This window comes from Trachurus japonicus, chromosome 16 (assembly GCF_045865225.1).
Source record: "Trachurus japonicus isolate A0001 chromosome 16, Traja_1.0".
Lineage (NCBI taxonomy): Eukaryota > Metazoa > Chordata > Actinopteri > Carangiformes > Carangidae > Trachurus > Trachurus japonicus.
The window spans coordinates 12704455-12727171 of record NC_140922.1 but is presented as its reverse complement, the minus strand read 5'-3'; the positions used below and the strand labels follow the sequence as shown (position 1 = coordinate 12727171).

The 22717-nt window shown below is 42.5% G+C and overlaps 3 protein-coding genes across 6 annotated transcripts; 1 reads left to right on the top strand and 2 right to left on the bottom strand.

The window, feature by feature from the left end:
* The first annotated feature begins 271 nt into the window (after nt 1–271).
* Nucleotides 272–6439, top strand: gnb3a (guanine nucleotide binding protein (G protein), beta polypeptide 3a). 2 transcript variants are annotated; one of them, XM_085801507.1, is made up of 9 exons: nt 272–480; nt 3557–3669; nt 3866–4011; nt 4278–4341; nt 4887–5049; nt 5170–5236; nt 5321–5522; nt 5769–5985; nt 6097–6439. In XM_085801507.1, exons 2-9 carry the CDS (start codon nt 3613–3615, stop codon nt 6201–6203), a joined length of 1023 nt encoding a protein of 340 aa, XP_085657633.1. In that variant the 5' UTR covers nt 272–480; nt 3557–3612; the 3' UTR covers nt 6204–6439. The 2 variants fall into 2 exon arrangements, with proteins under 2 accessions (XP_085657633.1, XP_085657634.1); XM_085801508.1 differs by lacking the exon at nt 272–480 and adding an exon at nt 2500–2647.
* Nucleotides 6440–7776: 1337 nt separating this feature from the next.
* cdca3 (cell division cycle associated 3) lies at nt 7777–10545 on the bottom strand. Its single transcript, XM_085801506.1, has 6 exons — nt 10474–10545; nt 9591–9741; nt 9390–9510; nt 8373–9299; nt 8223–8290; nt 7777–8053 (listed from the first exon to the last, which is right to left on the bottom strand). The coding sequence occupies exons 2-6, from the start codon at nt 9720–9722 to the stop codon at nt 7961–7963; spliced, it is 1341 nt and encodes a 446-aa protein (XP_085657632.1). The 5' UTR covers nt 9723–9741; nt 10474–10545; the 3' UTR covers nt 7777–7960.
* Nucleotides 10546–11387: 842 nt separating this feature from the next.
* pex5 (peroxisomal biogenesis factor 5) lies at nt 11388–21861 on the bottom strand. 3 transcript variants are annotated; one of them, XM_085801503.1, is made up of 17 exons: nt 21619–21861; nt 19328–19485; nt 19123–19161; nt 18856–18973; nt 18595–18741; nt 18289–18373; nt 17744–17834; nt 17334–17456; nt 16134–16247; nt 15657–15740; nt 15187–15306; nt 14847–14990; nt 14576–14646; nt 14047–14268; nt 13782–13947; nt 13533–13690; nt 11388–12650 (listed from the first exon to the last, which is right to left on the bottom strand). In XM_085801503.1, exons 2-17 carry the CDS (start codon nt 19439–19441, stop codon nt 12404–12406), a joined length of 2043 nt encoding a protein of 680 aa, XP_085657629.1. In that variant the 5' UTR covers nt 19442–19485; nt 21619–21861; the 3' UTR covers nt 11388–12403. The 3 variants fall into 3 exon arrangements, with proteins under 3 accessions (XP_085657629.1, XP_085657630.1, XP_085657631.1); XM_085801504.1 differs by lacking the exon at nt 16134–16247; XM_085801505.1 differs by lacking the exons at nt 16134–16247; nt 17334–17456.
* Between the last annotated feature and the right edge of the window lie 856 nt (nt 21862–22717).

Below are 22717 nucleotides of genomic sequence, written 5' to 3'. Positions count from 1 at the left end.
AGACTCCCACAGTACCATAAAAAGTCATGTTCCCGGTTCCTCTATTTATCTTCTTTGCCCTCCCCTCCATGATTTCCATCTCTTGGGTTTTTGATTCGGATTCACCCCCAGCTCCCGTCTTGTGACCCCGCAACCATGCTTCGGCACCTTGTTTGGTTTCCCCCACTGTCTCCTCTCCCTTTCCGTCGCTTTCACCCCACCCCCACCCCCCCCCCAACCCCTCTTTCTGTCCATCCCAGGGTTTATCCCCTCATCACTGATCTCCCTTCATCCCTCCAATCCTCATCTGTTCCTCATAGGAGCAGTGGAGAGAGTGAGTGGCGGAGGAATATCACACTGTGCGTGATACCAAAAGTGAATGAGCGGGGGAAAGTGTAGTAACAGGCGGGCTGAACTTATGACAACGAGCAGAGGGAGACCGCTGGAGGAAGAGTGATTACACACCTGCCAACACACCTTGAGAGGAGTCTCCTGCGAGCGGTGAGTTGGATGGTCTGTTCTTGGTAGTTGTATGTGTGCCGTGTGTGCAGTTGTGTCACGCTGCTCAGATGATGGAGCAGAGGGATGAAAAGTCTGAAAGTCTTAAAAAAAAAAAAGTCTGACATTTATCACCAGCATCTTCAATAAGAAAATACTGAAGCTTAAAGGAAGTGTTGCCTGTCGTGATGATACATCCTTTAACACCAAAAAATGTTAAACAAAGTTAAGGATTTATTGTAATGCAGCACACTTTGAACCTTATATACTTGTGTACTTACAGTATGTAAAATATTAATTAAAAACATTTTAATATCAAATATATGCCATTCAAGATTGCACTGACACATTTAATGCACTTATCTTTTGTTTGTGACACACACAGCAGAGATTTGGATCATCGCATCAGTATACAGCGCTGTGTGTGCTTTTGTTGTGCAGACTGATAATCTGAGTAACACACAAATTCCTTTTGTGGTCTGATTCTTAATGCTGACAGACATAATCTGCATGATACAACTATGTTAAGTTGTTATTGTGGGTGTCAAATGTAGAATCCAAGCATGTGTGAGTGTGTGTGAATAACAGAGGAAGCAGCATGGTCAAACAGACCGAGCTGGAACAACATGGATAAAATCTATAACAGTATGTGATCCTACACTGCAATATTTAATAATCTTGAATCAGTTTCTGGAAACTAATGAGAAACTGATTATAGATGAAAATGACTAGATGAATAAAACAAAATGTTAATTAAACTGAATTAAATACTAAACAAAACAAGGTACATTTTCTCATTGAATGCAAAAATCATGTAAATCCACTTTGACCTACAACGTGGCCTGCTACAGTCAGATACACCCTGACATAGATGGCTCACACAAAGTAAACTAACACAGCGACAGCTCTGTTGATTGACAAGTTTATATTATCTCATGGTCTATAAATGTGTGTAATCATCATGTTCACCAGCTTTATTACAACAAGTAAAATGTTTGTTTAGTGTAAACTGGCAATGATTGGACACTGCAACTACGAGGAACTGCAACACTAAAAGTATAGGCCTGCTCTGCTTTTAACCAAATGAACAAGAGCTGCGTTTTCTGCTATGTCAGTCAGAAGTTTTGATTTTGTTCAGCGAGTTGGGCCAAGACCTCCGGACTCTGGTGTGCAACCAGCAAGGAGGCACCAGAGTCACCGGTCAGACTCAAATTCAGATTCATAGGCCTCGGTCGCGCAGAAAACACCGGCTCCCGTTCTCACAACTCCCTCTCTCTCTCTCTGTCCCCTTCCACTTCATCCATCTGCCCCCTCCCTCATTCTCATCCCACTATCTGCCCCCCTCCTCCCCCCCCGTCCTCCCCATCCCTTTCTCCATCTCTTATCCAGATGCAAAGAGCAGTCAGTAATCGGATGAGAGCAGATTTGATTCAAAAGGCTTCCCTTAAAATCTCAGCCAGTAGGATTTAAAACTCACTCTCCTGCCTCGCCTCTTACCCTCCACCCCACCGACTCCACCACCCATCCACCTACCCGCCACCCTCCCCCCGGCCTCCCCCGCCTCCCTCTTCTCCTCTCCCTGGCTGTGTTAATGCACTTCACTATCCAGCAAACCCCTAGCAGTCATTTAATCACATGGAACAATGGCAGGGTCCCAGGAACAGAATGGCAAAAGGGTAATAGCACGACTAAAACACTCAGGCATTCATTTCAACACTCATTATTGGAGCAATTTCCCATCTGGAACAAAGGCCTAAAATCCCCTGTTACCAACTTCAGGGACAATGTAGTCATCAGCAGTTAAATGCAGGACAGCCATGCAGTTGCTCCTGAGGTGTTTTAGAGCACTGCAGTCCTACAAAGGCCATAAGTCAGCTCTTTTAATTTCATTTGAAGATGTTTCAGGCCATCTTCCACTCACCTTAAGCATTACAGATGGATAAAGGACAGATCCCAGTGGCGAACAATTAAAGCAAATCTCTTTCTTTTACAGAGTCACTCCCTCCTTCTCTCCCTTCCTCTCCTTTTCACTTCAAACAAATTAGAGGCAAATCCACTTGGTCATGTGTTTTGACAGGCGAACTCATTCAAATAGTGAACGAGAGGGAGAGAGATTGCTGCAGGGACACGTACGATAAGATCAAGTATCCCCCCTCTTTCAGTTTTCAAGGTAAGATAAAGGAAATATCATCACGGCAATTTATCGCTTCCGAAGAAAAGAGAAGTACTGCATGTGTACAGTAGAAGGAGGAGGACGCTTTTGTTTTGTTTAAGTTGGTTATATTGTGCTGCTTTGCCATGAAGTCGGGGTCATGTGTCATGCTTTCCTCCTCACAACACTCTGTTTCTGTTAAAAGGAATAATCAGCTGGGAGATCGTGACTCTGCCTTTTCACTTGTGCCTTGATTATATTTGTCACACTGCATGAGTTTGTCCATTAGGCGATTGCTTCACTGCTAAACATCGCTCATTTAATCATGACATTACCAAATTCAATAGCCATCAACATTAAGTGAGAGCGCACTGGGGTGTTAAATGGCCCGAACTCTCCTGTCAGTGTTGGGAATTTGATGTGAGGTGAGAGGCGACCCAGCAGAGAGCTGATACTAATGACATTATTACTGGACTTACTGGTTTGGTGTGTACACTCAGGGTGAGGATGTGTGCTCGCAGCATCACCTGGAAGAACAAATACTCTCACTGCTAATGTCATGCTAGAATATTCATACAGCCCGCATGTACGTGTGTGTGTCAGTGTGCGTGCGTGCATATGTGAATGCATGTGTAGGCGTGATCTGTGGGCCTCTGTTTGTTTATGAAATTTTGCAAAGTAGACGAGGGCCAGTTTGACTTGCAAAGTAGCACTTACTTAGAGACCAGAGCTGGAGAGGATTAAAAATCGTTCAGGTAGGTGCAGGTGAAATTCCAGCATGAGGCTTTAGTGCAGGACACGCTGTCATAAGGAGGATAAAGGTATCAGTCAGTTATTTTTTTTCTTGAATTGTTCCTTGTAAATTGTTTCTGTTTTTGTTGTAACCCTACCTCTCTTCTTTTTTCTCTTTGTCTTCTTCATTTGCAGGAACATCAACTTACCTGACATCTCTTCATTAGTGACTGAACCTAACAATCATCACCATGGGTGAAATGGAGGAATTGCGAAAGGAGGCGGACAGTCTCAAAGACCAGATCACTGTCAGTAGGCTCATCCAATTATCTCTAAAAAAAAAAAACACACATATGACAATATAATTATTCATAATATCAACTGACTTTGCTTCTCATTATGAGCTGGTTCTTAAATCTTGCATTATATTTTTATTGTTCATCACAACATTTAAGGTCAGTACTTGCAGTGGCCTGACCTCCTTTGTTTATGTGTGCTCCTCAGGCAGCTCGTAAGGCGGTGCAGGACACCACACTGCAGGAGGCAGCAGGTGGGATCACTGTGGTGGGGCGTGTCCAGCTGAAGACCCGGAAGACGCTAAGGGGTCACCTTGCCAAGATCTACGCCATGCACTGGTCCACTGACTCCAAGTAAGTAACATATCATATTGTACACAATCTGCAACAACACCTGCCGCTTTATTTCATAGCCAAGATCTGATGGCTTTTCTATTAAATTTAGCACAAAGTTAGAGGGAGAGGGGGCAATCACTGGGATGGGAAATTCAAATTGGTGAATTAGATTTGCAAAGTACAAATATTACATTAAATTGAGAAAATGTATAACATATAGCTGGTGTTCATTTTTCACTTTCTCAATCTTTGTTGTTTAATCACTATTAATGTAACCCCACCAGGCTGTGTGTCAGTGCCTCACAAGATGGAAAACTCATAGTGTGGGACAGTATCACAACCAACAAGGTAAGAAACAGCAAAAGAGAGTTGGGCTAGAGTTACAGTAAATGACAGAGGCAGGCAAATGTAACCCATATAAAGACACTAATTTGTTTTTTCATCTGAAACAGAGTCAGTGGTTACTGTGGCCAAAACAATGCAGCATATCTACCTCCAAATACACCTAAATGCACACGTGACCTCTTGACCCTTTGAGCATTTCTCTAAAATATTAATGAAATAACATCTTTATGTGTTGTTTATGAACTTAGCTAATCTGCTTCTACAGGACAAGTGGTTTGATCAGATTTGACTGAGTGGCAATAACAATCCACACACCATCAGAGTCTGTTTTACATAAAGAATTCCAAGGTGGTTCACCTTCTTCCTGCCCATTGCAGGCCAGAAAGAAAGGTTCAGAGAAAACAGACAAATAGAAATGTTTGTATTTCAAAAAATGTAGCAATGTGTATATAGGATTCAGTCACACATAGTAAAAAATATGGTGGAAAAATTAAGTGTTTGTAGCTTCTATTCAGACTTGGGTATTTGACTCCATTTGCTTTCCTCAGGTCAACGCCATCCCGCTCAAGTCCTCATGGGTGATGACTTGCGCCTATGCACCTTCGGGGAATCTAGTGGCTTGTGGCGGTCTGGACAACATGTGCTCCATCTACAATCTCAAGGGCAAGGACGGGAACGTCAAAGTCATGCGTGAGCTGGCGGCACACACAGGTAGGACAACACAACTTGGAAATGACATCTCTCAGTCTCTGATGCTGGACTTGCTTTTGATACTATTTGGTCACAGGGGACGCTCGTGGTTTCTCACGTAGTATTTCTTCGGTTGCCCAGGTTACCTGTCCTGCTGTCGTTTCATTAGTGATTCAGAGATCATCACCAGCTCTGGCGACTGCACTTGGTAAGATTACCAAACTAAAGACGAGGTGCAACTTTCTGAAATATCTGTTGTTAATACTGAAATATATATTGTGTTCCTTTAAAGCGTGCTATGGGACATTGAGACAGGAACCCAAAAGACCATCTTCGCAGGACACCAGGGAGACTGCATGTCCCTGGCCGTGTCCCCAGACTTCAAGTTCTTCATCTCAGGGGCGTGTGACTACACAGCCAAGCTGTGGGACATCAGGGAGGGCGCATGCAGACAGACCTTTGGAGGGCATGAGAGTGACATCAACGCAATTGGGGTGCGCATAAAGATTTCTTGCTCAGTTTTACACATATCTTTGACACGAAAGCAACTGGACTTAGTTATTTGTCTAGGAAGACGTTTCACCTTGGATGAGAGGTGAAACGTCTTCCGAGACAAATAACTAAGTCCAGTTGCTTTCGATTTAACCTCCTTTGAAATACTATGACCTGGGCAAATGAGAATATGCACCGGCTTATATCTTTGACACATTTTTTTTTCTAATCACCTCTCTTTGGTGCAGTTCTTCCCTAATGGTAACGCAGTGATAACTGGGTCAGATGATGCTACTTGTAAGTTGTACGACCTGCGAGCCGACCAGGACCTCATCACCTACCAGGACTCCAGCATCATGTGCGGTGTGACCTCCCTGGCACCCTCCCTGTCTGGACGTCTCTTATTGGCTGGCTATGATGACTTCAACGTCAACATCTGGGATGCACTCAAATCCGAGAGAGTGGGTGAGTACAGGCAGGAAACAGAGACAATAAAGTGAGGTTTTAGACACTGAAAGAGTCTAAAATGTGATTTCACATGGCGCTTACACCATTTTCTTCTTTGCGGTGGCCTAGGGGTGCTGGCTGGTCACGACAACAGGGTGAGCTGTATCGGAGTATCTTCAGATGGCATGGCATGTTGCACAGGATCCTGGGACAGCTTCCTCAAGATATGGAACTGAGGCTGTTCCTCACCAGTGAGCAGAAAGCGAGCAGTTACCATCTTCCTGGGAGAAAGTGAAGAAGATTAAAAAAAGAAATTGGAGTTTGAGGGAGGGGTGAGGGACGAGAAGCCACACAGGGTGAGAAGAAGGTATTTTAATTGTGCCAAGTCCTATCTGATGTTGGAGAGGAGTTGTAGTGTGGAGATTCTCTCCTCTCTCTGTCACATTGCGCTCTCAGCTTTCTTCTCACATTATGGGGGAATTTGGGGTGGGACACTGGGTGGTAGAGTGGGGGCGGGTCTCAGAAAAGACCATCCCTCTTAATAGTGAATAATATTGCGTTTCAAATCAGTAACATGCACATTTACTGCAGCAATTCAGACATCACCCAATGAGAAGTTGCCAAATGGAAATGGTAGCACACTGGATGAGATAGAATTTGATTATGTGTCAAGGTACGGTCTGTGTAGGTTCACACTAGCTCTGCTAACATGCTGTGTTTTATAACAAAGCATAAGTTATGTCATATGAATACTACGAGCATTTGCGTTTTTTGTTTCAGACTGTTGTTTGTTCTTAGATTTGTAGATTCCCTAGATGCTTAACAGTTACATTCTTTTCATTTTCTAATTTTAATTATAATGGAGTTATAGTTTGCAGACATGTCTACATTAGTGTTTGAGTTGTTTTGTATGTGATTGATGGAAAATATTTAACAGGATTTGGGGTCTCATCATTTGAACCAACCCCAGGTTAGACCTGAAAAGTGCTCTGGGTAAACTGTTGAACTGACAGATGGGATAATAAAATGGTTTTTATGGTTCATTAAGCACTAACAAAAAAGATGACCCATTTGTCTCAGGACAGGACTCTGTATGAGTGTGTGTTTTTTTTTTTTCTTCTCGGATGATAACTGCTATTGTGTGCATATGAGCAATACATCTGAATCTGTATATACGAGCTTACCATTTCCTCTGCATGATAACAGATAAACTTGAAAGTTTGTGTAAATACAACAAAAAAAACCTTCCAAGCTCTGATTTGGACAATCTCTTTTCCAACACTTGGATACACACTGTGCAACGTAAAGCAATACCTTTCTTAAAGACTGTCTAATAAACTTGGGATTCTGCATTACACATGTCTTCAGAGTCAATGTCTGATGTTGACCAACATGCCTCCAAATGCTAATTGAGCCATGGAGAGAGAGGGGGAAAAAAACTTATTCAATGGCTCAACACTGCTGAAGCACTGTTTTGTGTCTGAGTTATGAGTATGTTCAGATGAAGAGTTTAGTTTCAAGCTCAGTCCATTACAATTTCATTTCAAGTTGTTCATTAGAAATAACAGAGAGGAATCAACAAAGCGTCAAAGCCAGGAGTTTTGTGATCCATATAACGAATGCATCATGAAATATGCAAATGTTACAAAATGAATATTTTAGTGTTGAGCTTTTATTCTGTTTGTGCAGAAATAAAAACTATTCCATTATACAATTTAGGTAATGAAAATTAAATTACAAAAAAAGCAGAGCATAAAATATAGCTGTATAATGATTTACAACCCGTACAAAGATTTAAAAGCTGAGGTATGACTGCAAATAATTTTATTTATATTTACAAAATGACAAACAGGATAGAGGACTTGCACAATGTGGCGGTAAAAAGCAATATACACAAAAGAGAAAAATCAGCTTAGGAAAACTGTACATGTAAAAGCACGTTTTAAGAGATATAAAAGTGGCAGGAACCTGTACACTACTGAGCTACTGTACATCATCTGTTCTCTTTATCCAGAGCCACGGCCAGCACTCTGCGGTCCATCTGTCCACGCCTCTGCTTATCAGGGGTGGACACCTTCAGCTTCATCTGGAAGGTGGGGAGGACAAAGGTTACCACAGAGATAGATTCACTTTGAACAGCTACATTACACAGCATCACTAAAAAAAAAACAACCCTGCATAGATGAAAGTAAAGTTGCTCTGAGTAAAAAGGAGAACATCAATCACAAGCAGTGAAGTGGCTGCTTTGTGAATACCTGAGAACGCTGGTCCCTGGGTGAGTTAGTCTCCTTAAGGATCTGCAGTGGTGAGCGGCCTTCAGTGCCTAGAAAAGCAGTGAGAGGCGTGAAACAATGGCAACATCTTGTTATAATCATACGCTGGAAAGCCACAAATGGTTTACACACCTTTCTGCTTCAGTTTTCCAGACTGTCCCTTGTTTTCATTGGTTGCGTTCTTGACAGCCACACGGACAGCCAGAGGAGAGGAGCCTCCTTTTCCACCCTGCCCCTGCACTCCTCTTGCTCTTAGCCCAGAGGCGCCAAAGCCTTTCCCCAACCACTGGGGCTTGAACACCACCTGGCTCGGACTCTTTGAGTCGATGGTGAGGCAGCGGATGCCTTTGCAAGGCTGCAGCTGCTCTGGGCTGGGGACGGCTGGTGGCTCTGAAGCAGATGCGGATGGTGAGGAAGATTCTTCAACAACCTCTTTTGTTTCTTCAGGAACTGGCAGTTTCTCTGCCTCCTCTGGCTGTACAGGGGAGGCCTGAACTGGAGCATCCTCAAGATTAGAGACTGGAGAAGGCTCAACTGTGGACTCTGGTTCAACTGTGACAGAGGGAAGGGCATAAGAGTGCTCCACGCCACCTCCGATAGGCCCCACTTCCACACTGGGTACTGGAGAGGAAGTACTGTCGCGGTGCACCTCTGCAAAGATCTGTGATGAGGTTGCTCCCTCGTGGCACGTGATGAGGCTCATGCTCAGTCTCTTGTGAAGAGGAGACTCCCTTGCTTCCTCTGCCTCCTCCAGGGTAATGTCTCCAATCTCCAACTCCACCTGGGGCTCTTCCAGAAGCACAAAGGGGCTCGAGTCACCCACCTTAGGGGCGGAGTGCTGCACAGGAGTGGCGAGGAGGTTGGCGTGCTCGGCCAGGGAGCTGAAGGTCTGGGACGTTTGAGGAGTCAGGAGGGGCTCGGTAGAAGCCAGCTCCTCGCCCTGGAAGACATCCTCCTCCACGACGTCATTGATGTGTTTTTGAGGGGGGTCAACGACTCTACCCTCAGTCTCATTGTGGAAAATCATTCCCAGGCGGCGAGCAAAGGACCCAACTGTTGCTGTAGGGGCAAGTGGAAGAACATCATGTTACACAGCATTTTAGAGGTGAGGGCCAAACCAACCAGGGGTTGTTTGTCGTTCGTTCCTACCTCTCATGACTTCTCTGGCAGGGGTGCGAGCGATGCCAATAGTAGGTGAGCGTGGATCAGTGAATGCCAGTGGACACTCACTTTTCACGGCAGCAGAAGCTTGGGACACAAGCCCAGGAGCCTAGGATAAACATTTGGTATGGTTGAACAATTTCAAGACATTTTCAATATGTGTGGTAGTAAATAAAGCAGGTAACACACCTGAATAGGAGTACGATCAATGCCGGTAGAGGGAGAGCGTGGATCCATCAGTTGCTGCACACGACCATTTTTGATAGGTGGCTCTAATTTTTTTGGTGCAGATACAAGCAACTTGCTCTCACTGGATCCCATGATGCTTCTTTACTGCTACCTGTTTCATAGATAAATAAAAATTAAAAAAAAAAAAAGAGAGAGCTAGAGAGAATAGAACACACATTTCAACTAAAGCAGAACTCTTTTTTAATTAAAAACAACTTAAAATGCTAAATATATGTCGTGAAAAAATATGAATGTAAGTTATAGAGACAAAACGGTAAAAAAGAAAAAAGGAATAGGTTATTTTCTAAGGTCAATCCCAGCAGTAATTTGCAAACAATGGAGAAACACGCCTCCTGGCTGCTGCTCAGTAGATTGTTACACAGCACACAACCAAAGTGTTGCACACAATATCAAGTACAACTTGAAAACGTTAAACAGCGTTGACCAATGTTAGTGATCCCAGTTTAGTCTCACATGGAAATACGAGAGCTTTTACCTTATGTTACACAATTAACGTTTACACAACAGCGATACATAGTATGATTTCGATGTAATGTAGCTTGTTAACAATTGTTTTTACAATTAACGTTACTTCCCATATGTAAGACATCATTTTCACGTCATTTACGAATCACAGGAGTGACTGAAAGCACACAACAAGCTAACGAAGCAAACAGCAAGCTAGTCAGCGTGATGTTTCCCTATTTCACTCTTTTAACCAGGTGAAGGTGATATGAAACATAATCTCAGTGATAGTAGTTGATAATGTTGAGCTAAAACATCGAGTTGAGATTACTATTCATAAGAACCAAGTTTGCTAAAAATAAAATATGTCCTTCCTTACCTTAAATGAGACAAAGAAAGTCGATGAATCGCGCAGCTTCGTCTTCTTTCACTGACTCTACACTTGAGATAAGCTGGAGAAACTCGTGAGTTTTAAAACATTTAAATGGCGGGTATGCGTACATGTTACTTTTAAACGAGCCAATCAGCGTGCGCGTCCTCTCCGCCCCCTCGGCGCTGATTGGCCTAGGGCACAGCATTCTAGAACTGGGCGTGGCGGCCTGATGATATTTGAAAGTGGGGAAATGAATAATCGCGTGGTTTGTTTTTCCCTTCCTGCATGAAATTTAAAATGCACGGACCAACAGAAACATACGTGCAAAGGCAACACTCAGTGGGCGGTGCTCTTTAGTGTTTACAGTTTACAGGGAGACCAGAGCACAAAATTACAAATCATGACGAGATTATCTGTGTGGGATGTAATTTTACCTTTAGTTACAATCATAGATAATGCAAACGCTTTTACAAATTGCTTAAACACGTTCAATGAAAATAATATCACACTGTTCATAAACAAATCAACATGGGATGGGATGAATTATCATTAAACAAAAACTACCTGCTCAATCTACATTAAAGATCCCCTTATGGTCCTCTTTACATAGCCTACACTAAAAGTATCTTATTCTAACTCCTCACACTAAACAAAATAAACTGAAAAAGATTACCCGTAATTATCTGTTTGTGTTAAAGCTCTGAGGGTATCTTAAAAATCCTGGAATAAATCTGTAAACACAGATTTTCACTATGTGTGGTACCTTAGATTTCAAACTCTTCATTGCATTCAGTTCCGACTTAAAAACACTAGCTGCCTCCAGTACCTGCATAGTTGGCCATACTTTCATGTAACATCTGGCCAATTTGTTCATCAAAAAAATTAAGTAATGAGAAAAAGAAAAAAATCACCAACACATGTTTGGAATCAAAGCTTTATTGCTGAATATTATATTAAACATTGTAATCAGGATATAACTAACCTGAAAACAATTATAGTGCAACAATTATGTTACAATACACAATATGGCATATAGCATTATTTTACAATGAAGCAAATTGTTTTACAAGAGCGATATGAAAAAGAGCACGAGAGGAGCCCAGAGAAATCATTCTCAATGATATTACAATTATATGATCTTATCATCTGATGCACGATTAATATCCCCCAGCCAACCACCAAACACACACACAGACACACGCACACGCAAACACACATACACACATCTTATCGTGATAGTAACAGTCCCGCTGGTTGTCAGTTCATTGTCCTGGCTGATAACTGATAACTAAAAAATTAAATAAGGAATTAAAAAGGGAAAAAAAAGCCACTGTAGCACTTCTGACTAGTGTTTGTACTCTGGACCAGCAAAATCCTTCTTTACAGAGCACTTTTGATAAAAGGCAGTACTCTTTTTAATGTCAGGGCAATACTGTACCTTTAATTTACATATCCGCAGTGAATATACAGTTCAATTTACAACCTTCTGTTCAGAAAGACCGTGAGAGCATTGAGTGTCATGACAAACATGATAAACTGTCCACATCGCTGGTTATCGAATACAGAAGTGATTGACTCATTCTTCACCATTTACTTTCTTCACCGAGAGCAATTTTCAAATCAATCCCAGTTGTCCACAGATAAACAGAAGAGGAGGGAATGAGCACACTCTCAAACATGTAAAACACAGTGCTGTGACTGTATTACTGCTGGCTGTTTCTGTCCAGGTAGACTAATACTGCAACATTTGATCAAAGTCATTTTAACACACACAAGCACAAGATGAGATCTTTAGGATGGTGGATAATTCACAGTGTCTTCCATCTCCATTTCTCTCTAACCGTTACCACTCTGATTCCTCTCTGCTTCGTTCACCCAAGCATCTACCTCCCAGCAAAGCACATTCGCACTCAATGAGCCCTCCCCTGGCTGGTCTTCATTCAGTTCCACCTTCAACCTCTCGCTGGCAGAAGTGAGCCAGCAATGCGTCCAAATCCCGGCGATCGGCAGCAGCGTACAGAGAGCTCTCGCCCATCATGCTGAGAGCCATGCGCAGGGTAGACCAGATGTTGTCCGACATCATGGTTGCCATAGCGCCTCCGGGCCCCCTGGCAGCTCTCGCTCCATCTCCAGCGGCCTGGCGCTGTAGAGACAGGGCTTCAAGGAAGTGCTCCACTGCCTCTCTGAAGATGAAAGAGAAGGAAATGAGAGGAGGACGAATGACGGATTTCAGACAGATTAACATTTACACCAGTTGCAACATGACCTCTATTTCCCGGATTACCTTTATTGATACAAAAAGTAAAAATAAACACTCATCTCACTCAACGAGGTATGACATCATGCCCCACATTGACAATAAATCTGGATCAATAACGTTTTTATAAACATTTTATTAACAAAAACTGAAAAACCAACATGGAAGCGTAATTGCAGGGCTGTTGTACTGAACTGAATTATTTTTTGACTATGCCCAATAAACTGACAACAGAGCTCTTGCTGCCATCTAGTGGAAGTAAAAGTAATTGTACTCCAGCAATGTTCGATTAATACAATTGTCCCAGATATAAAACAAAAAAATAACCAAAATTATTGTGTTATTCAATTTAAAACAGAAAACTCACAACACTGTTACTCTCCACTGAAGTTATTTTGACAGAAATGGAAAGTAGTACAGTATGTTGCATTACAGCTTGTCCAAAAGATAACTGGTTCAAAACCAGGGCATCTTTCATGAGATCAAACCTACTGCTCCCCTTTAGTCCATATTAAATGACATTAAACACACTTAATCTTCATCTCAAGCACTTAACATAAACAATAAGATGCTTAGTAAAACCCCATATAATAATTTGCCGGGCGTCATACACATCACAAATTTTGTTGAAGGACTGTGTGTTCACTTCTACAAAAAGACAAGCAGTGTCAGGGACGTATCCCACCCAGTGTGTGAACACCAGGAGTCAACAGTCTGAGAATAGCAGACTTAACTTTTTTTTAGTTTTATTTGTATTACTTTCATAAACTTAACTGCATGTGTAAAACCAAAATAATTCCTCCTTCACCTGTGTGCTCCTAAGTTGACACAGCTGATTCCCAAGTTGTAGCGGCTACGGACGAAGCCCGGCTGCAGCTCCAGAGCTCTTCTGTAGGCGGCCACTGCCTCCTCTGAGCGGCTCCCGTTGGCCAGTGTGGCACCTAACTTATTCCACAGCAAGTAGTCCTGATGGAGACAGAAGAGAAAGAGTGAGAGCTCATCGACAGACAGGGTGGAGACCGATGTTAGGGATCGCAGCACTGGCGTCTTCACTGACCTGTGGTGTGACAGAGAGAGCAGCGCTGAAACAATCCACCGCCTTGTCGTACTCTCCGCTGAGGTTGAAAAGAACGCCCAGTCCACACTGCAGCTGAGGGTCCACCTGGGCTGGGTCAGAGTTGGCCGCGCGCAGGTACAGGGTCTGGACGTCAGTAAACAAAGATCTGCGCAGGAGGAAAAAGAGACATAACAAGAGGTTAGTGTTCATGGTTTTGAAATCGCTGGATTCATATCTTCGGTTTTAAAGCTGAATTTGCACTCACTCTGGCAGCAGTGACCCAAACCTCTCCCTGTCTTTCTCCCTGTCTCTGGCACCTTCCTGTTGACGATCGCGCTCATTCTGCTCCCAGACAGAGCGGTACTTGGGATTGTGCTTTAGCCAGTCACGAAGAGTCTCACAGGCCTGCCTGTGCAACGACTCATTAGTGAAACTGACAGCCAACGCCATCAGAGCAGTCAGGTTGTCATTCTTCAGCTCAATACATCTAATGGAAGAAAGGTGATGATGAGAGGGGGGAAAAGAATCAGACAAGAATCAATATTACTGTTTTATCTGGTGTATAAACTGACTGGTTTAACACTGCAGCAGATACAGCAGTAATTGAGTTAATGACAGTCTGAGGAACGATGCTCATTATCAGTATATGCCGTGTTGCACTTGTTTCCTAATTTCCAAAAACAGCACAACACAGGAGCAAATTTATAAGAAATATTTGCCTCCTGAGGTCCAGAGAAAGTGTATTAATTTATCTGTTCTGCAGAAGTTTTCATTTTGCAATTCTGACTTCTGACCTGCGGAGGGCGCTGATGGCAGCAAATTCTTGCTCATTCTCTGCCTGACAAGTTCCCAGATATTGCCAAGCCTGCAATTTAAAGAAGACAGATGCACACACAGACACACACCAGATCATTATCACAGCAGATTTATGTTGGGGCAAAAAAAAAAACTGCAAGCAAATTAAAAGTTTAGGAGATTTATTGAGTTGTTTTCAACATATGCATCGATGATGAAAAGTGTAATCAAAGAATTAAAACCTGAAAAATGCAAATAAGACATTCTCACCAGCTGGTTGTCTGGTTCTCTCTGTACAGCACTTTCGAAGAATCGCACTGCACCGGGGATGTCCCCTGCCTCCATCCTCTTCACTCCCTCTGACAAAGGGTCCGGGTGGGATAAGTACGGGTTGTCCTCTTCAAATTGATACCCCTGCAACAAAACACAAGAAACACACGGGGGCTGCTGAGAGAGCGTCTTGCAGAGCCATAGTGCCTGAGAAACAGCGACATACTGTATGTGGTGCACTTTTAGACACATCTGAGAGCGGTGTGTGCAGAAAAGCTGAAATCCTCAAACACACAAACATAGTATCTCTCAGCAGATGGCTGCACAGGTTGACAGCTACCTTGTCATAAGAAGTGCTGAGTAGCTGATCGAAGTCAGACAGCCAGGGATGGCTCTCCGCATCCCTCTTGGCCATCTCCTCCCACTCCTGCTGCAGTTTCTCCCAGAAATCCACATCACTCTGACAAAATGACAGAGATACACATCATTACTTCACCCCTCACATCATATATCATCCAGTATTATAGACACGTTTGACCTTTACTTTTCCAAGTGAAAGATGAGTGTAGTATATTGATGGTGTTTCCAGCACAACATAGTCTTATGAGAAATGCAGTGTTTTTTTGGTTTTTTTTTCCCTCTAATGGGATAAAGTAACTTTATCAAAGGCACCTTGATGCTAATTGCATTTTCAAACCTCAACCTCCCAGGACCCACTGTGCTTTAACCTCAACACAACGTCTCCCAATTAATACACAGCGGCTTTATCTTTGGGTTTCAAGTTTGACTAGTCGCTCATTCTTGTCTCACCTCCACTGCAGCTTTGGCTTGTTGAAAATCTGGTCCTGATGTGGCAAACTCATCCACCCAGGCTTCAGCTGACTCCTCTGAGACCTGAATAACAACGTAGAGCATTGACAGGGGTTGACTGGAGTCTGCAAACTCTGACTATTTAAATTGTTATTTGAGCTGAGGGTGGTTGCATTAGAAACAGGAAAAAATATAGAGGGAAGTGAATGGAGAGGAGGAAAAGATGAAAGAAGAAACAGCACAGAAAAAGCTCATTGTCTCCTACTCCTACTCCTACTTTTGTCCTAATTAACTCCTGATGTTCTTACTCTGATGGAAAAAGCACTCAACAGCAACAAAGGAATTTAATGCTGAGTGTATCCTATTTTTTATGTAGAACAAAACTAAAGGAACAGCACTAGAAGCAAAACTTTAATACAGCTATAACTGCAGCTGAAAATAAAACACCTATCGCTGCCACGACCACAGAGGTCCTACCTGCCTGATGACCTTGGCCCACTGCTCTGCCTGTTTAGCTTTAGTTTTCTCAATCTTCTTATTCTTCTCTGGGGGTTCCAGGGGAAGAGTCCCTCCCCCTGTCTCCATCAGGAACTATGGCAGGAGGCGAGGAGGGGTGGCGGTGGGGAATGGGACAATGTTTTGAGGAGGAGGGAGCGTGGTTTTTTTTTTGGTTTTTTTGGACGGAGTAGGAGTCATTTTAAGTAGTAGGAGGAGTAGATGAATGGCAGTTGTTAATTGAGGGAATGGGAAGCCGAGAGTTCGGAGGCAGGTCAAAAAATGGGAAAAGTACATGTCAAAGTTAGAGGGCAACTAAGTACATATGGAGCCATGGTTAACATATTCATCATAAACAGGACTGAGGCACACATGCACAGTAAAACATGGAAGCCCTTTTCTGCCAGGAGAAGTAAAGAAATAGATGAGAAGTGAATCAGGATAAAAAATAAAAAAAAGATCAATGGTGATTGAAATTATGAGACATTAAGTCAAAATTTTTAACTATGTTTAATAAATATTTTTTTGAGTTATAAAAGAAAATTATTGGATACAAAGGCAAATTTAAAAATGTTGACCCAATAGCTCATAACTTTTGCCTTAATTAGTTGAAATCCGACTCATTATCTAATGATTTTAAATTTTCGTCTCATAATTTTCATGGAGCATTTATATTTTCTTCCCATCTAACTTTTTTTTTTTGTTTCGTTCTCTTTTCTTGGCGTAAACCAGCTTCCACAATGTTGTGATTTCAGGGGGAAAATGTAGTTTGAAGTCCAAAAAATCTGGCATTAGCCTTTTTGTGCCTGAACTGAATGAGGCAAAGTTAAACCACTTACAAGCCCCAGTTAACTCAAGACCTCAGGGAAAACTGAGTCAAGATGGAAATAGCTCGATTAGAGTTTGACTGTGCACATTAAAATCTAGTTGCATAAGAAGAAAAGCTGACAGTCAGAAGAGTCCTCTCTTTGCCCAGCAACTTCCATCTGCTCTGCTGAGCAGTCTTGAGCTTCATATTACAGGGACTGTAGTGGCTGCTTTTGGTTACATGTGTGGAAAATGTTACTCGACATCAGATACTGAGGTGATGAGTCACGAGGCATAGCCTATACTGTGTTAATGTGCTTCCCCAATGTATTCCCAGTTACAACCATCCCATCCTTGGTGGGCAGTGACTCGTACCTGGTTGAGGTTGGAGGCCCAGTTCTGAGCCTCCTCGGCCTGAGCTTTATCTGTGAGCTGTCTGTCTGTTTTGCTCTCCACTGTGACACTGCCCTCGCCAATCTGCCTAATGAATCGCAGGAACTACACAACAACGGAAAAAAAAATGACAACAAAAAAGCATTTACCATTACTGACTAGTTGGGTTTACACTAATATACTACTACTTTTCAACCCAACTACTGTCTTCCAGACTAAGTCAATAACCTTGAAAAACCTTGTGTCATCAACATTAACAATGCACTATGCTCTCAAAGAGATGCTCTACATACACATTTAAGAAAAAGAGAAAGAATATGGTATAGATAAGTAGAAAATGAATGAACCATGGTATAAAAAGAATCCAAGAAAGTTATGAACACACTGCTCACCTCTGTGTTTTGTAACTTGGGGTCATCGACCTTTGAGACAAGTTCATTGGCTGTCTGCCTCAGCTCTTCTCCTGGTTGATACTCCTTTGTCCTACAAGGTTGACAACATAAAAAATGTATCTTATACAGCGAGGCTGTGCTATTCTGCACATATAGGCTATAGAAAATCAATTCAAGGCTCAAGAATGCACTTCTTTTGTGGCTACTGCACTATGCTGATAACTAGACTGATATCTGTAAGGCCAATATACCGTACACCAGATTCCACAGTTTTTTAACAGAACTCATAGTTGGGCAAGTACATACTGTCAAGCAGGGCTAGACAAGGTTAAAAGTATGAAAATGTTTTAAATTGAAAAAGCCCAATGACTGGAACATTATTAAGATTCAGGCATTCAATTCTGCCAACCTTTTTCTACCTGTGCTCTTGTTCTCTTTTGTTGCTTATGCTGCACATTAGTAGCAGTGTGCCTCAAGAAGACATTTTTCATCTGCATATTTTCAACTCTCTCTCTCTCTCCATGTGGCCCAGTCCCTGTTCTAACCATTCATTCTCCTTGTCTCCCAGGTCTCCGAGCCACAACTTCTCCTCTGACTGCTCCAGATACTCCTCTGCCCAACGCCCAGGATCTAGAGCAGAGGAAAAATGCAGGGAGGCACATTGTAAAAATGACTTTCAATGCAAAAATAAAATGATTTATACAAGGCAGATTTTCTCTGATGTCAGTTAAAGGTGATGACAAATGACAGTTGTGGTGATGACTCCGGAAATGTGAAGTGCACCTTGAGGAAGAGTGAAAGAGTAAAAAAGAAAGAAAAAAAAAGAAGCAACTATAACAAACTCAAGCTACCTGCAGCCTCAGCGATAAACTCCCTCGTCCAATCCGCATCTGCTGCATCGCCAAGAGCGATGAGCCCGGGTGCGGCGCCAGAGTCAGAGCCCGAGACGAACTCAGCTGCCCAGTCACCAGAAAGGGCCAACGCTGCCACATCTGGAGCTATGACATGAACGTAATGGACAAGACACCGAGTTAGTGCACAGACTTAAGCCTATAATAGGATTTTATGTAAAAAGAAATACTGTATAAAACAATAATAATAATGATATTAACCTCTCTGTGGAGCTTGTCTGTAGCTCTGCTGGTCAATCTGCTGCATTTCCTCCAGCAGCTGACCCATGTCAAATGTGTGTGGGGGTCGTGGGGGTGCCTGAAGGAACTCATTCACCAGCTGGAACCAAAATAAAAGCATGTTATTACAGCTACTAAATCTCACCTACATTTAGAAATCCCAAACAGTAGTCCCCAAACGTTTACCAAACTGAATGCAGCATTATAGTCAACACTTTAGTGAATGCCGAGAGAAACACAGGCACTCACCTCTTCTTCAGTTGCAATTTCAATGGGAGTGGGGGGAATCTGAGCAGTTAAAAAAAGAAAAGAGAAAACAGTCAGCCAGAGCCACATCTGCTATTAATCAGCAATTTTCATGATAAGACTTAAATATGCTGACTTTGGAGGAAATAGTTCAGCTGATAAATTTTCTGTTATCTAAACTACTAATGAAAACCTGCAAATTACTCACTGTAGGTGTCGAGCGGTGCCGCCATGCCCCCCCCTCCGTGGTCATGTGACTGGTCAGCTTCATGAGGGGATTGGCTCCCCCACATTCTGCCTCCACCAACTCCCGCATCGCCATGGCAACACAAAGGACGTGGCAAACCCAATCAGACCACCTGAGAACTGAAAAGAGCATGAACAGATGCATCACTCAATTGTTTGTTTTGGACAATTGCACATAATTCAATCTGAGTTCAAGGAAGTTAATGGCATCGTATTTTTAGGCCTCCCACTCTTCAGAGTCACACTGCGGCGTAGCGCTGGATAACTCAATAGTGTGATTAATTCACGACGATCCCCAAAGGTGCAGCACACAGTATAGACTTTAATTGCAAAATGAAGATGACAGCAGTTCAGGCCCCACACATCAAATTACACAAAACAAAATGAAGCACTCTGCGCAGCTGAAGGCACCTTTGTACAATTACCCTGTCAACAAGAAACATTTAGTTTATTGCCTGGGGGACAATTGAGAATGATTGATACAAACAATCCAGTGCCATTAGCATTAACTTTCTTTAACATCCCCAAAACATTGCTTAGTTTTCCTGAGCCCTTTGAAACGCTGATAGGCCAGATGAAACCTTCAGGGTGTCCACACGGCACAGATAGCTTCATGTCACATAACCAAATTCAAGCTCCATCTGCTGTTTTCCGATTCATTTCCTGGCTTAGGTTGACCCATAAATAATGTGGATATGATGGCCCAGCAGGCACAGACATTTACTGCATATTTCACTCCACTCAGCTAGTCCATTAAGTTCAGAGGACTTAAGCTATTCGCTCTACTGCAGCCTTGAAACAACAAAAAAACGAAAAACATATAAAGCTAAATTACAATAACGATATAAACAAAAATCACAGTTTTAATTAATGTCCTGGTGGAGCTGTTTTAAGGCTTTAAATATTTCTTTGGTACTGACTGAAATATGCCCTTAGCAGTGAATATCAAAAACGGAAAAATACTGAAGCATTAAAAACTGCTATTGAATTGAATCCTTTTTGATAATCTGTTAAATTAAATTAAATAAAACGTTTTAATGGAAAAAAAACACACACATTATTAATTATACACACATTTTATATAAAGTAAGATACTGAACAAATAACCTGACAGTCAATTCTCAGTACTGAAACTCCAAGTATAATATTAGGACTACTTAAAAATAAAAATTCATTATATTTTATATCCTGATATCAGGTCACAGACATCAACAAAACAATGATATTCTGTATTATTTGGCCTTTGATTATCTGGTGACCACTCACCTCGTCCTCCAAAAGCAAAACAGTGACAAGAGTAAATTCACTGGAGCAGTCCCTGCGTGCAAACCCTGAAAATAATTATACGTGGTCCAGGAGAAAGCCCTCCTGCACAGCTCACTGGCCTATATCCAGGGCCAGGGATGAACAGATGACAAACTGTTATACATGCTGGCCTGCTCAACTTCTCTCTGCCCCTGGGGGAATACATAATGGTTACAATTTCCATAATGAACTGTCAGGAATAGAAATTTAATTCCTTTCCTGTCTCCACCACTCTACTCTACTCTATTGGACCATAGCTGGGTTAACCTAAAAAAAAAAGAAGAGCAGTCCAGAAATGACACAGAGTCCACTCTACAGGTGGACTCCTGTGGTCTGGCCTGTAGATTTAAAGATATTTTATTCAGTCTGATTCAAACAGCTGCTGCATGATGATTAGGGTCAAAGTAAGAGGATTAGACAAAGATATTAATACACACACTATGACAGATAGGCCACTGTGACACCTATTCACTTGCTCACTTGAAAGCCACATACCTACTGCATCATGTTATTATCAGTGGAGGACGGTGATGTTTGTCCAGCGCAATCACACACACACTTTTACTGTGAATACCCATTTACATGCATGCATCAAACAGCATCCAGGTGAATTGCAGCCTGTGTCAGAGCAGTAAAGTGACTGGCACCAGCAGTGAGTGTACACTGTTAGCATTGTTATGCCCGAGCCAAACAGTGTCTCCAGTCACAAACAGCAACATTAGCTCTCTCTCAGCGTTGCTCACTGTGTTTCTTTATATGTCGCTAACGTGCTCTTCTTGTGAAATAGTAGGTTAAACGGAAATTATATCAAGAATTAACCACCCCCTTCGTCTTTTAACAAAAGCTACTGCAGCTAGCCGAGGCTAGCGGAGGCAGCTAGCAGCAGTAGGGCCAGTGCAGTGCGCCCTCGGAGGCATGAACAGACGGGGAGCATGGTGCTCATCTCACCGCCGACAGCTGCTGCTGCTGTAGCCGCGACCGACCGACCCTCCGCTCCGGTCTGCCCGCTCCGTCTCACTCTCTACGGCCGCGTCAGGACAAAGGCTCCCGCATCCAGCGTGTCCCAGCTCCCCGTGACCGTCGACAACCAGCTGCTGCGTGTTATCAGCGCTTCTCTTTTATTTACCTTCCTCCTCCATGACCCACAAAACCCTCCACCGAGCTGCTGCGAGTGTCTCGTAGCGATACGCTACGTTTGCTACTCTCCAACGCTCTTACGTAAGAGCACGTCTGCGCTTGAAAAGGACCGTAGTTTCAGAAACGCACACTGGATGAAGTACCCAAGCCAAATAACTTTACCCTCTACCCAGCAGCAAAGATTTTTTTGGACCAAAAGACATAAATCACAGCACTGTCATCAGTGTCTGATTTATTTTACTTTATAACTGTGTAAAACATTGATCATTTGTAATTTAAACTATTTGGAAATAAAAGAAATACCTAAAATACAGACTAAAAAAATAATCAACTTGATTGTAGGCTATTATTTCTTCGTACACAAAAAAATAAATCCAGACAGTACCTACTTTACTAGTCTCTCTGTGTCCTGGAACACGGTGGCATGGGGGGATTATGCTCAATCAGAAAGGTGTGTACTTCGGATCATCACAACAGGTTGAGAGCCAGAGCACTTCTCTGTGTGTGTGTTAACTGAGGCAGGACACAGACCTGCATTAGTGGCTTTGACTTTATCAAGTTGATCACTTTGATCCTGTTGTTTAAAATCTCATGTAACAACAACCTGAATTCATAAAGTTTCCTCCCTGCATGTTTTGTGTTGAGATGCAGCTGGAGATGAGCCAGCTTATGCCACTTTCCCAACAGGAAAAAAAAACAATGAGTGGGTTGCAACTCGTGGACTTAAATCCCTTCATCACATATTCTTCTGAATACTGCCGGGATTTTACCGGCTCTGGTTTCCCCTTTTTATCCCTTATCCTTCCAGATGTTGATCCCTCTGTACTTGACAATAACTGAAATAGTTAAAATCTGACCCATATTTGACCATATAAGTCAACATCAAAATGCTGATGTGGTCACATGTTTA